Below are 13,652 nucleotides of genomic sequence, written 5' to 3'. Positions count from 1 at the left end.
GCCCCTTGGCTGAGAAACAGCCCCACAGCATGATGTTGCCACCACCACGCTTGACGCTGCTCATTATATGAGACCTTATGGTACATAATAATTTATAATATAGCGTTAGGGACCCCCCTATAGAGATTTGCCGTGACGGGGCAGGGGGGCTCAAATCATTGATCAATCATTTGCAAAAAATCTCATTGAATTATTACAGTAGGAATGAATTTGTGAATATTACACTTTTTATTTCTTCATTGTTACATGCCATTCATAAGCAGTGCTGGCTCCCCTCCTTTTTTCTTTTACTGGTCAGGTGGTTGACCTCCACCATGCCGTGCACGCCCAGTGTGGTTTGCAAATTCCTTCTGTCGCCATCAAAATTCAGTTTGGTGCTTGTTCACACACAGCCACCGCCTCCTGTTCCAAGGCATCATTATTTAAACACCACCTGCCTGAACCTTGTTCCGCCCTCATCCATGTTTGCTGGTCTGGCACTGTGAGGGCCAGTCCTGACATTGTGCTGGTGTGTGTGGTTCTGCCACACACACTGGCACCTGGGCTGCCTTTATTCGCGGTTATCAGTCCTAGCAGCATGGGAGCGGTTAAGACATGTCTCGGGTAAGTGGTGTTTTCATATGGTCCTGCTCATTTTATGAGACCTTATGGTACATAATAATTTATAATAAAGCGTTAGGGACCCCCCCTATAGAGATTTGCCGTGACGGGGCAGGGGGGCTCAAATCATTGATCAATCATTTGCAAAAAATCTCATTGAATTGTTACAGTAGGAATGAATTTGTGAATATTACACTTTTTATTTCTTCATTGTTGCATGCCATTCATAAGCAGTGCTGGCTCCCCTCCTTTTTTTTTATATATATATATATATATATATATATATATATATATACTAGCTGTACTACCCGGCTTCGCCCGGGTTAATAACTGCTGTTAATAAAATAGAATGTATTAACATTCCCGGGAATAGAATATATAAATAGAATAAATTTAACGCCCGGGATAGTAACTGTCTCTCTGTTTCTCTCCAATTCTCTGTCTGTCTCCCCCTCTGTATAAATCTCTCTGTCTCTCTATCTTTGTCTGTCTGTCTCTTTCCCTGTCTGTCTCTGACTGTCTCTGTCTGTTTCTCTGTCTGTCTCAATCGCTTTCCCTGTCTGTCTGTCTATCTATCTCTTTCCTTGTCTATCTATCTCTGTCACTTTCCCTGTCTGTATCTTTCCCTGTCTGTCTCTTTCCCTCTCTTTCCCTGTCTGTCTGTTTCCCTGTGTCTGTCTCTTTACCTGTCTGTGTCTGTCTCTTACCCTGTTTGTCTCTTTCCCTCTCTTTCCCTGCCTGTCTCTTTCCCTGTCAGTCTGTCTCTTTGTCTGTCTCTTTGTGTCTGTCTGTTACCCTGTCTAGATCTGTTTCTTACCCTGTCTGTGTCTGCCTCTTTCCCTGTCTGTGTCTGTCTCTTTCCCTGGCTGCATTGTGACACGCCAACATTCCATATAAGGGCGTGGCTGCGCATTCTTCTGAAGTTCTGGCTGCAGTGTGGCTCCCAGCTCCATTCGCTTTAATGGAGGCAGGTTTTTTGGCGAATAACTGTAAAGCGTGGGGTTAAAATTTCCCCTCAAAACATAGCCTATGACGCTCTCGGGGTCCAGAAGTGTGAGTGTGCAAAATGTTGTGACTGTAGCTGCGACGATGCAGATGCCAATCCCGGACACACACACATACATACATACATACATACATACATACATACATTCGCCCGGGCTAATAACTGTTGTTAACAAAATAGAATGTATTAACATTCCCAGGATAGAATGTATAAATAGAATGTATTAACGCCTGGGGTAGTAACTGTCTCTCTGTTTCTCTCCCATTCTCTGTCTGTCTCCCCCTCTGTATATATCTCTATGTCTCTCTCTCTCTCTCTCTTTGTCTATCACTTTCCCTGTCTGTCTCTTTCCCTATCTGTCTCTTTCCCTCTCTTTCCCTGTCTGTCTCTTTCCCTGTATCTGTCTCTTTGTCTGTCTCTTTACCTGTCTCTCTCTTTCCCTGTCTGTCTGTTTCTCTGTGTCTGTCTCTGTCTCTTTGTCTGTGTATGTCTCTTTACCTGTCTGTGTCTGTCTCTTAACCTGTCTCTCTCTTTCCCTCTCTTTCCCTGTCTGTCTCTTTGTGTCTGTCTCTTACCCTGTCTATGTCTGTTTCTTACCCTGTCTGTGTCTGCCTCTTTCCCTGTCTGTGTCTGCCTCTTTCCCTGGCTGCATTGTGACACGACAACATTCCATATAAGGGCGTGGCTGCGCATTCTTCTTAACTTCTGACTGCACTGTGGCTCCCAGCTCAATTCGCTTTAATGGAGGCAGGTTTTTTGGCGAATAACTGTAAAGAGCGGGGTTAAAATTTCTCCTCGAAACATAGCCTATGACGCTCTCGGGGTCCAGAAGTGTGAGTGTGCAAAATTCCCCATCTGTCTCTATCAAGGCCTGTGTCTTTCCCCATCTATCTTTGTCTGTCTCTCTGGCTGCCTCCTCCTTCCCTGTCTGCCTGTCCCTGTCCCTGTCTACATGTCTGTCTGTATCTTTCCCCATCTGTCTCTTTCCAGGTCTGTCTCTTTCCAGGTCTGTCTCTGTCTGTCTCTTTCCCCATCTGTCTCTGTCTGTCTCTTTCCCCATCTGTCTCTGTCTGTCTCTTTCACCGTCTGTCTCTGTTTGTCTCTTTCACCGTCTGTCTATGTCTGTCTCTTTCCAGGTTTGTCTCTTTCCAGGTCTGTCTCTTTCCCCGTCTGTCTCTGTCTCTTTCACCGTTTGTCTCTGTCTGTCTCTTTCCCTGTCTGTCTCTCTGTCTCTCTCTATCCGTCTCCCCACCGACATCTTATTACCTCACATATAAGCTTCTTATACTATGAATGTCTTTTGTTCCTATAGCAACCAATCACAGCTCCTACTAATAACCTGTAGTTCCAGGCTCCATTTACTTTAATGGAGGCATGTTTTTTGGAGAGTAACTGTAAAGCGCGGGGTTACATTTTCCTGTCAAAACATATTCTCCGACGTTCCCTGGGTCACATGAGGTGTCTGTGCAAAATTTCGTGATTGTAAATGCGACGATGCGGATACACTTTTCATTTCACTTTTTCCCCATTATGTAGATAGGGCAAAATTGATTGGTAAATTGGAACGCAGGGGGTTAAAATTTCACCTCACAACATAGCCTATGACGCTCTTGGGGTCCAGACGTGTGAGTGTGCAAAATTTTGTGGCTGTAGCTGCGACGGTGCGGATGCCAATCCCGGACATACACACATACACACACACACACATATACACACACACATACACAGACACACACACACATACACAGACACACACACACAGACACACACACACATACACACATTCAGCTTTATATATTAGATATATGTGTGTGTGTAGAATGTAATTAGTTTTTAAATACACGTCTCTGCCCCTACATCATAGTGCTTTCAGATTCCATGACAAAAACATGCTAATGGATTCCTTTAAACCAGAACAATTATTTATCAAAAATGCTACTTTTGCTAAATTAATTAGAGTAATGGTTGTAAAGGTAAACAGAGCCTTTATTGTCTTTTATTCTCATTTGAAGCACCATAGTAAAATACCTTAACTAGAGATGAGCGAAGCCATGGAAGTTCGGTTCGGCGGGTTCAGCCGGACTTTAGATAAAGTTCGGTTTGGGATCTGGACTTGACCTGACCTGGAGCCAGCCATAAACAGATCACTTCCGGGGGTGGCTGGATGTTTTTTTTTTTTTGGGTGCACACTACATTGTTGTTACCCCTAGTGTGCACCATTCAAACACTGCAAGCGGCTCGAAAACAGTGTAATTCAGCTCACCAACACAGGGGAAATTCTTAGAGGAGAATCCGGACGGTGCTCGCTGGAAGAAGGAGGCTGAAGGCAATCAATAGAGGGTGGAGAGGGTGCTGAGAACAGCAATGCTGGAGCGAGTGGTTAGCATACATAAAAGCATCTGAACTCCGAACCTGAGCTATGTTTTTTTGTAAAGTCTGTGTTCTATACAAACACCAAACTTCAGGCTTGCTCATCTGTACTCTTAACTGAATAATATTATAGCCCAGAATTTCACTATAACATACACACAATCCAAGTTGTATGACACTATGAAGCTGAAAATGTTAATACAGCATGTTCATTTATCTATTATAGATTTTTGTTATCAAATAGTCTCCAATTCATCAATAATGGCGATGCAATGTTCTTACCAGTCTTGATGACTGGGCATGCTGAAGTCAGGCAATCCTGTCCCCTCTTAATGAATTAGGAGTTTCTGACAAGTGATGCGCACCTCCAAGTGTGGCTTGCCAAAAATCTTACTCCAGTTGATCACTAGAGCAAGATTTGTGATGTAAGGAACACTGGCACTCAACATTATTTTGATGACACGGTTGCCGCGCCCTCATCCACCTTGATAAAAATGGGAAGAAATGGCATGAGCATGCCATAAATCATAACATTTTACAGAATCGTTGCATAAAAAGCTTTGAAAAGTCATAAAATGTATGTGCAAATGCTTTGATGAATTGAGCCCTTAATTTCTATTTCCTAGAAATATGTGGGTTGAGGTGATTACACTGTATGGTTAAGATGGTGATTGAAGGATGAAAAAACAATTTGTAAAAGAAAATCTCAATCTATTTATTGAAAGATGAAAGAAGTTTGGCAAGTTTATGAATGTGGAATATTCCTTTTTTTATGGAAAAGAATAAGGAGATAAATGAAGACATATTGATGACAATCCTTCTGGACTATTTAAAACTTGCAGGTATGGAAGGTACAGGCTTTCAGCAGTTCTGTGTGGGGGGGGAAAAGAAACAAAGGACAAGTTAATAATTTTCCTTCTTAATTGTCTAAAATGTCATTAAACAGTCATTCTCAACTGTCCATGGGTCCATGTGTGACCCTCACTTGCCTGGTTATTCACAGAGGAAGGTAAAGTCATAAGAAGTGTCTTCTGCTGGGACCCTGTGAGGATCTCTGATTCTCTGGTCCCCAAAAGAGGTGTCATATTTCTTTCATATATCTATTTATTGTTTTTTTATGAATGTGATCTTGTGGTTGCCTAAATTTTGATTTTATTTTTTTAAATATATGAAGGTAATACTAAATTGGATGTTCAAGCTATGTTGAAATTAGTGGATCCTTAGGGTATATTTTTGGTTGACCACTACTGATCGAAAAGGAAAAAAATTGCTTTTCCCAAGACTACATTGACGTTGGTTAATCTAGAAATATAAAATCTAAAAATCTGAGATGCTAAAGGAAAAAATCATGAATGTGAAAAGGAAGCTAGGTTACGTACCTGATTGTGAACATTCAGAGACGGCGTCGGTGTACTGTTTTCCGAGGAAGTCGTTCATGTGCGCCACGTTAATTTCACGTAAGCATTCTGTAGAATCCTTGAAAAGTTGGTCTTTGCGTCCCTCAGAATCAAACATATAGAACGATTGCGCAGATTTGTCCTCATTCTTTCCAAATTGACGCTGAAATGAAGATGTCAAAGCAGATTAAAACTTTTATGGATATATACAGTAGAGCAAGGAGGCTAATTGTAGTAGATTTGACAAATTAATAAAAGTACCCATCACCCAACAGAAAATGGTGGAAATATATGACGTAAACAAAGCCTCATAAAAACAAGATACCCTGGCGCTCTACTGTAATAGTTAAAAGGGGTCTCATAATTGAATTTTGCTCACTGTATAAATATATATATATATATATATATATATATATATATATATATATATATATATATATTTCTGTTACTTTCATATAGCTGAGTTTCACATTCCGTGTACAGTCTGTGATTTATGAACCGGCTGCGGATTTCCTGACCCAAACTCAAGCCTATAGAATATGCCTAAGAAGCTGGTGAGTTCCACTAAGAAGAACTGCAGACAATCTGAAAATGACGACCTATACATGGAACCTGAAACTTGTGTAAACTGTCCATACCTTCTAAAGCCACGTTCACACGAGCAGTATTAGGTCGCATGCTGGAAACCTTTCCAGTGCAGAAATGTAATCACACTGTATGCATGACAATTAGTGATGAGTGAGCACTACTAGTGATGAGCGAGTACCAAAAAGCTTGGGTGCTCGAGGCTCGGGCCGAGCATCCCAAGATACTCATGTACTCGGCCCGAGCACCGAGCCCAATGTTATCCTATGGGAGACCCGAGTATTTTTATGAAATGACCCCCGGCAGCATGAAGAAACCCTAAAAATGTCACAAAAGTCTTAGAAGAGTGCTCAAATGACATGGCAACAGCATGGGGAAGACCCCTTGAAGCATTTATCACTCAAAAGTCACAGCTGTGAACAATTTTGTCCGAGTTTTACGCCATTTTTACGGACTCACCAGAAAACCTTCCAAAATGACACCAAAATGAATTTTCATGGCGGAAATGTTAAGGGCACATACCCAATAGTGAGATAGAGCTGGTGTATGTTACTTTTTGAGATCACATGAAAGATTTTACGTGAAAACATTGTGTGGCACTCCGATATCCAAAACGCACGTTTTGTGCTTTTTACTAGCGATGTCGGTCATTTTTTTTTTTCATTCTATCTCGCTCAGTCCGTCGGTCGGTCTCTCTGTCTGTCTGTCGGTCTCTCTCTGTCTTGTCTGTCCCCCTCTCACAATCTGTCGGTCATTCTCCTCCCTCTCTCATACTTACCGTTCCCTGATCACTGCCGCGTCGCTGCACAGCTGTTCACTAAACTCCGGCGGCTTTTCCTCTTTTGAAAAAGCCGGCCGCTCATTAAACAATCTCGTATTCCCTGCTTTCCTGCTTTTCGGCGCCTATGATTGGTTTTGAGTGAGACACACCCCCACGCTGAGTGACAGGTGTCTCATTGCACCCAATCACAGCAGCCGGTGGGCGTGTGTATACTGTGCAGTGAAATAAATAATGAAATAATTTAAAAAAACGGCGTGCGGTCCCCCCAATTTTAATACCAGCCAGATAAAGCCATATGGCTGAAGGCTGGTATTCTCAGGATGGGGAGCCCCACGTTATGGGGAGCCCCCCAGCCTAACAATATCAGTCAGCAGCCGCCCAGAATTGCCGCATACATTAGATGCAACAGTTCTGGGACTGTACCCGGCTCTTCCCGATTTGCCCTGGTGCGTTGGCAAATCGGGGTAATAAGGAGCTATTGGCAGCCCATAGCTGCCAATAAGTCCTAGATTAATCATGTCAGGCGTCTCCCCGAGAAACCTTCCATGATTAATCTGTAAATTACAGTAAATAAACACACACACCCGAAAAATCCTTTATTAGAAATAAAAAACACAAACCAATTCCCTCGTAACCAATGGATCCAGCGGTGGCCGTGAGTTACCTGACTGACAGCAGCTGATCGCGCTACTCACCTCAGTTGCTGCGTGGAGCTGACAGAAGCGGCTGTGTATTCTGCAGCTCCTGTCACCTGCATGCAGCAGAGCTGGAAGCGACGCTGGAGGTCCGTGGATTACGCCGGACATGGAGGGCTTTTTGGGGCTTATTAAATTGGTTACGAGGGAATTGGTTTGTGTTTTTTTATTTCTAATAAAGGATTTTTCGTGTGTGTGTGTTTATTTACTGTAATTTACAGATTAATCATGGAAGGTTTCTCGGGGAGACGCCTGACATGATTAATCTAGGATTTAGTGGCAGCTATGGGCTGCCATTACCTCCTTATTACCCCGATTTGCCAACGCATCAGGGCAAATTGGGAAGAGCCGGGTACAGCCCCAGAACTGTCGCATCTAATGTATGCGGCAATTCTGGGCGGCTGCTGACTGATATTGTTAGGCTGGGGGGCTCCCCATAACGTGGGGCTCCCCATCCTGAGAATACCAGCCTTCAGCCGTATGGCTTTATCTGGCTGGTATTAAAATTGAGGGGGACCGCACGCCGGTTTCTTTAATTATTTAATTATTTATTTCACTGCACAGTATACACACGCCCACCGGCTGCTGTGATTGGTTGCAGTGAGACACCTGTCACTCACTGCAACCAATCATAGGCGCCTGTGGGCGGGGAAAGCAGGGAATATGAGATGGCTGTGTGCAGAGCACAGCGCGCCTGCCGGTATAAAGGCTCGGTCACGCTGTGCGGGCCGGCCAATCACTGCAATTCCACAACTAACGGGGCTGTGGCATTGCAGTGGTCTGCCAGCCAATCCCTGCATGAGAGCTGGCTCTCAAAAGAGCGCCAACATGCAGGGATGAAGACCACGAGTACAGCACGAGTATCGCGAAATTACTCGGTACCCGCCGAGTAGCCCGAGTACAGTGATACTCGTGCGAGTACCGAGTAGCGACAAGCGTACTCGCTCATCACTAAGCACTACCATTATTAGGTGCTTGGTACTTGTAACCAGCAGTTGATGTTCGGATGGGTGCAACTTGAGTACCTAAGTATAATAGAAGTCAATGGGGAACTTAAGGATTTTTCTGGAAGAAACAAAAATGCTTGTTACCTATTGACTTCTATAATACTCTGGTTCTCGAGTCTCGGTCATCCGAACATCAACTGCTGGTTACGAGTACCAAGCACCTGAGCATAGTAGTGCTGGTAGTGCATACTTATCACTAATGACGACAAGGCATAATAAAAACAGACACCATAGTGGTCTATTGGTTCTTTAAACCTAACAAAGGGCATTCCCTGGGTGAATTTTACATGTCCCCCTATTTGAATGTGGTGGAATTTGGATTGCGAGTTCGCCAGTGGGAATAATATATAACATTTTAGTATAAAATTAATAAAAAAATTAAGGAAAATGTGGAATAATGATGACTGCAATGACTATTAAGAAATGCACTGAGCTGTATGTAGAATTTTGGCATCAGAAGGAGATCATATTGTTTGCGTGGTGTGGAGCAAAGTACAATTCTAAGAAAAGATAAAGAGTGACTTTTTTCTATTGGAAATCCTCCTTAGTGCATGTGACTTTCCAGACAATGTAAAAACAACTTTCTGTATATATTTTAAGTCTTTTTGAACTTCTTTCAACTGCTTCAGGTTTCCTAAAATAAGTCACCCAACCATTCTTCTGGAGGCTTTGGCTTGGATGGGGTTCACTAGTATTAATAAATATAATTTGCAGAAAAACACTGATGGCAAAGCCACTGCAAAGATGTCGGAAAAATGTAATAAAGATGCTTTAAGAGAAAAACTGGTAACATTTTCCTGAAGTATTCAAGAAGCTGCAAAAACTCTAGTGCATGCCCTTACTAACTCCCAGCTGGACTATTGCAACTTTCTGCTCTGTGGCCTCCCTTCTAACAGTCTCACACCCCTATAATCTATTCTAAACTATGCTGCCCGACTAATCCACCTGTTGTCCATCCCGACCTCTCCTCTCTGCAAATTCCTTCACTGGCTTCCAATTGGCCAATGAATCCAATTCAATACCCTAACCATGACATACAAAGCCATCCACAACCTGTCTCCTCCCTACATCTGTGACCTAATCTCTCAGTACTTACCTGCACGTAACATCCGATCCTCACAAGATCTCCTTTTCTACTCCTCTCGCATCTCCTCTTCTCACAACTGCATACAAGACTTCTTCCGCACCTCCCCCATACTCTGGAACGTTCTACCCCAGCATATCAGACTCTCACCTACCTTGACAAGTTTCAAAAGGAACCTGAAGACCCACCTCTTCCGCCAAGCCTACAACCTGCTGTAACCCTCAGTCTGCTATGGCATGACCATCTCCATCCTCACCTACTGTATGTGTCACGGGCGGAGGAGGGGACGCTGCGCTCACCCACTGCTCGGGTCCGGCTGCTGCTGCTGCTCGGTGGTGGCTCGAGCGGTGGGCCGGATCCCGGGGACTCGAGCGGCGTTCCTCGCCCGTGAGTGAAAGGGGTGGTTTGGGTTTAGGGATATTGTCCGTGACGCCACCCATGGTTGTGGTGAGGTTGTGACACCACCGCTGCTCTGGACGGGGATCCCGGGAACGGTGACAGGGAGCAGCTTGGATGTTGGTTCTCCCCTCCGTGGGTAGGGGGGTTGGTTGTCCCGGGGCCCGGTGAAGGGGTAGGGATGGATGGCAGGCGGGTTACGGGGCCTGGTGAGGTGCAGGGTCGCGGGGGCAGCGCTGTGCCGCACGGCACAGTGGTACTCACTCAGCCAGTAATTCACAGAGAGTCTCTGGTCAAACAAACGGCTGGATGGACGGGTCCCACAGGCGGCTGCGGTTGTTCTCCTCCCGGTAGGTTGATGGTGACTGCCTTTCCCTGCACCTATGTTGTGTTTACGGTTCCAATGGGTTCCCACCGGTAACCCGCTCCCCAGCTTGGATGGGTGCTGAAGAAGCCCCTTTTGCCCGCAGGGTCTGGCCCTGGGAACTGTAGCCTTGGCGGTGACTGTGTTTCCCTTTACGGTGTGAGCTGTTGCCTTCAATCGGGTCTTGACTGCTGGGAAACCCCGGAGGTTCCCTTCGCTAACGGATTTGACCGGTTTTACGGCGACTCCTAGCCTGGTCGGGGTCCGTAAGCCCTGCCGGATGGTGCTGGCTTCTCTTTGCTCTCCGATCCGGTACCGCCGGGCCACCGCCCGTCCACGGTCTTTACGGTTCGCTCCAATCAGCCTCTCCTGCAGACGGTCACCACCGTCTGCCAACCTTGCTGTACCGTCCGGGCCACACACCCGGACGCGGTCAGTCTCCTCTCCACTACCTCACTCCTCTTCTTCAAAACTAAACTCAACTGACTCCTTTTCCCGCCTGCAGGACTGTGAACTCCTCGGTGGGCGGGGCCAACCGCCTGGCCCACCCCCTGGTGTGGACATCAGCCTCTGGAGGAAGGCAACAAGGATTTTTGTGTCTGACTTCGGTGTGCCTAACCGGGGTGTGGGGTGTGTTGGTGTAGTTCTGTGACGACCTGGCTTGTCCAGGGAGCCACATATGCTCACCCCTTCCCTGTATACTATGAACCTTTGCAGGCAGGGTCCTCTCTCCTCCCGTATCAGTCTGTGCATTGTTTTGATTATGATTATTGTACTTGTCAAAACAAACAGAAATTATTTTTTAAGGCAGTATATCAATATTTTTCCCAGCAGATCTACCTTAAATTCAAAAATGTATCCCACACCCTGAGTAAATACACACAAACAACAAAACACAAAAATGGACTCAATGAAGCCACATTAAGAGCCTCTTCAAACATGGATTGCTATGGATTTCTTAGTATCATCTGTCTATGTTGGGGCAAAAAGATCTAAATGCACCCTAAAACAAATCTGTCCGCTACCTATCAATGGAGATATAACTTTCGTTACACGCACCCTAAGGTTCAAGTGGTGCTTTACGGCAGCTATCCCTTGGAAGTTGCCCCTAATCTCCCTCACTAAATTAGATTCAGGCAGATTATACTAATAGACAATAATTCATAATAGTCACTTATCTTAGATATATTCACGGCAGCCTCTACAAATTGTTTTCATTGGTAGTGATCAAACTTTCCATAGACATAATCCGCAAAGAGTCCAGACAAAATTCGACGCATTTCCCCCCACTAATATATTGGGGTTCATCAGGAGTTTTAAGCGGGCTTTACACGCTACGATATTGATAGCAATTGCTAGCGATATCATACGCAAAAGCACCTGCCCCCGTCGTGCATGCGATTTTGTGTGATCGCTGCTGCAGCGAACATTATCGCTACGGCAGCGTCACACGCACTTACCTGGTCGGCGGCGGCGCTGTGACTGCCGAACAATCTCTCCCTCAAGGCATCACAGCGACGTCACCGCGACGTCACTAAGCGACCGGCCAATCAAAGCGGAGGGGCGGAGATGAGCAGTACGTAAACATCCCGCCCACCTCCTTCCTTCCGCATTGCGGCCGGTGGCAGGTAAGGAGACGTTCCTTGCTCCTGCGGTGTCACACATAGCGATGTGTGCTGCCGCAGGAGCGACGAAAAACATCGATAATCAACCATTACCGATTTTTGGTTTTAGGACGATCTCTCCATGGTGAACAATTTTCACCATTTTTGAGGTTTCTTAAGGTCGCTGGTAAGTGTCACACGCTGTGATATCGTTAATGACGCCGGATGTGCGTCACTAACAAAGTTACCCCGACGATAAAACATTAACGATATCGTAGCATGTAAAGCCCCCTTAAGTCACAATCGCCATTCTGATGCTCAGCTGTACATGTGGCAGCATATGTCTCTCAAAGACGGTGCTTGTGGCACGTTACGTGTAACGTACGTTATACCTCCATTGATAGGTAGCGGACAGATTTGGTTTAGGGTGCATTTAGATCCTTTTGCTCCAACATAGACAGATGATACGAAGAAATCCATAGCAACTCCATGTTTGAAGAGGCTCTTAATGTGGCTTCATTGAGTCCATTTTTGTGTTTTGTTGTTTGTGTATATTTACTCATGGTGTGAGATAAATTTGTGATTATGATTATTGTACTTGTCCCTATTATGTGTACCCCTTTCCACATGTAAAGCACCATGGAATAAATGGTGCTATAATAATAAAGAATAATAATAAATGTATAAAAAAATAAGTGGGTACATTGGAGTCTAAATTATGCCGTGTGCATATACCCTTAGGGCGGCTTTGCACGTTGCAACATCGCACGTGCGATGTCGGTGGGGTCAAATCGAAAGTGACGCACATCCGGGGTCACTTTCGACATCGTAGTGTGTAAATCCTAGATGATATGATTAACGAGCGCAAAAGCGTCGTAATCGTATCATCGGTGTAGGCTCCGACTTTTTCAAAATTACGCTGCCGCGACAGGTACGATGTTGTTCCTCGTTCCTGCGGCAGCACACATCGCTGTGTATGAAGCCGCAGGAGCGAGGAACATCACCTTACCTGCCGCCGCCGGGTATACGGAAGGAAGGAGGTGGGCGGGATGTTTACATCCTGCTCATCTCCGCCCCTCCGCTTTGATTGGCCGTGTGACGTCGCTCTGATGTTGTACGACCTGCCCCGTTAGGAAGGAGGCGGGACGCCGGCCAGAGCGACGTTGCAGGACAGGTGAGTGCATGTGAAGCTGGCGTAGCGATAATGTTCGCTACACCAGGAATCACAAGATATCGCTGCTGCGACGGGGGCGGGGAATATCGCGTGCGACAACGCAGCATCGGCTTGCGATGTCGCAACGTGCAAATCCCGCCTTAGACTTTTATCTTACCATCTGATCTTTAAGAATCCTTACAACCACTTCTTTTCTGCTAGGCGTGGTAGCAACAGCATGAGCTGGAACCTCGGCAAGGTTACAGTCTTTGTATTGAGACAGGAGTTTGACTGCACCATCTGGGCACAGTAGACGGAAATCATCTTCCTTCATATTGTTTAGCCATGCAGGATTATCTGGAAAGGAATCCTGCTCATTAGACAATTGCATATAGAAATAAACATCCATCACTAGCGAGTAATGAAAACTGAGAAAGCCATTTTACACTTGAGTTCTAGTTCTGATTCAGCCATAAAGTGTCTTTTATACTGCATTAGGTGAATATACAGCTCTGGCAAAAATTAAGAGACCACTGCAAAATTGTCAGGTTTTTCTGATTTTTCTTTTTATAGGTATATTTTTGAGTAAAATGGATTTTTTTTATTCTAT

At 45.1% G+C, this 13,652-nt stretch overlaps 1 protein-coding gene across 1 annotated transcript in view; it reads right to left on the bottom strand.

The window, feature by feature from the left end:
• Positions 1-4,666: 4,666 nt before the first annotated feature.
• Positions 4,667-13,652, bottom strand: part of LOC142296893 (serotransferrin-A-like) — a 94,398-nt gene continuing 85,412 nt past the window's right edge. The window contains exons 15-17 of the mRNA XM_075340996.1: positions 13,221-13,399; positions 5,356-5,536; positions 4,667-4,846 (exon numbers count right to left, since the gene is read on the bottom strand). Of these exons, the coding sequence (XP_075197111.1) occupies positions 4,806-4,846; positions 5,356-5,536; positions 13,221-13,399 (401 nt within the window). The 3' untranslated portion in view covers positions 4,667-4,805. The remainder of the gene's footprint in view (positions 4,847-5,355; positions 5,537-13,220; positions 13,400-13,652) is intronic.

Source organism: Anomaloglossus baeobatrachus, chromosome 3 (genome assembly GCF_048569485.1).
Source record: "Anomaloglossus baeobatrachus isolate aAnoBae1 chromosome 3, aAnoBae1.hap1, whole genome shotgun sequence".
NCBI lineage: Eukaryota > Metazoa > Chordata > Amphibia > Anura > Aromobatidae > Anomaloglossus > Anomaloglossus baeobatrachus.
This window is presented reverse-complemented; position numbering and strand designations above follow the sequence as displayed.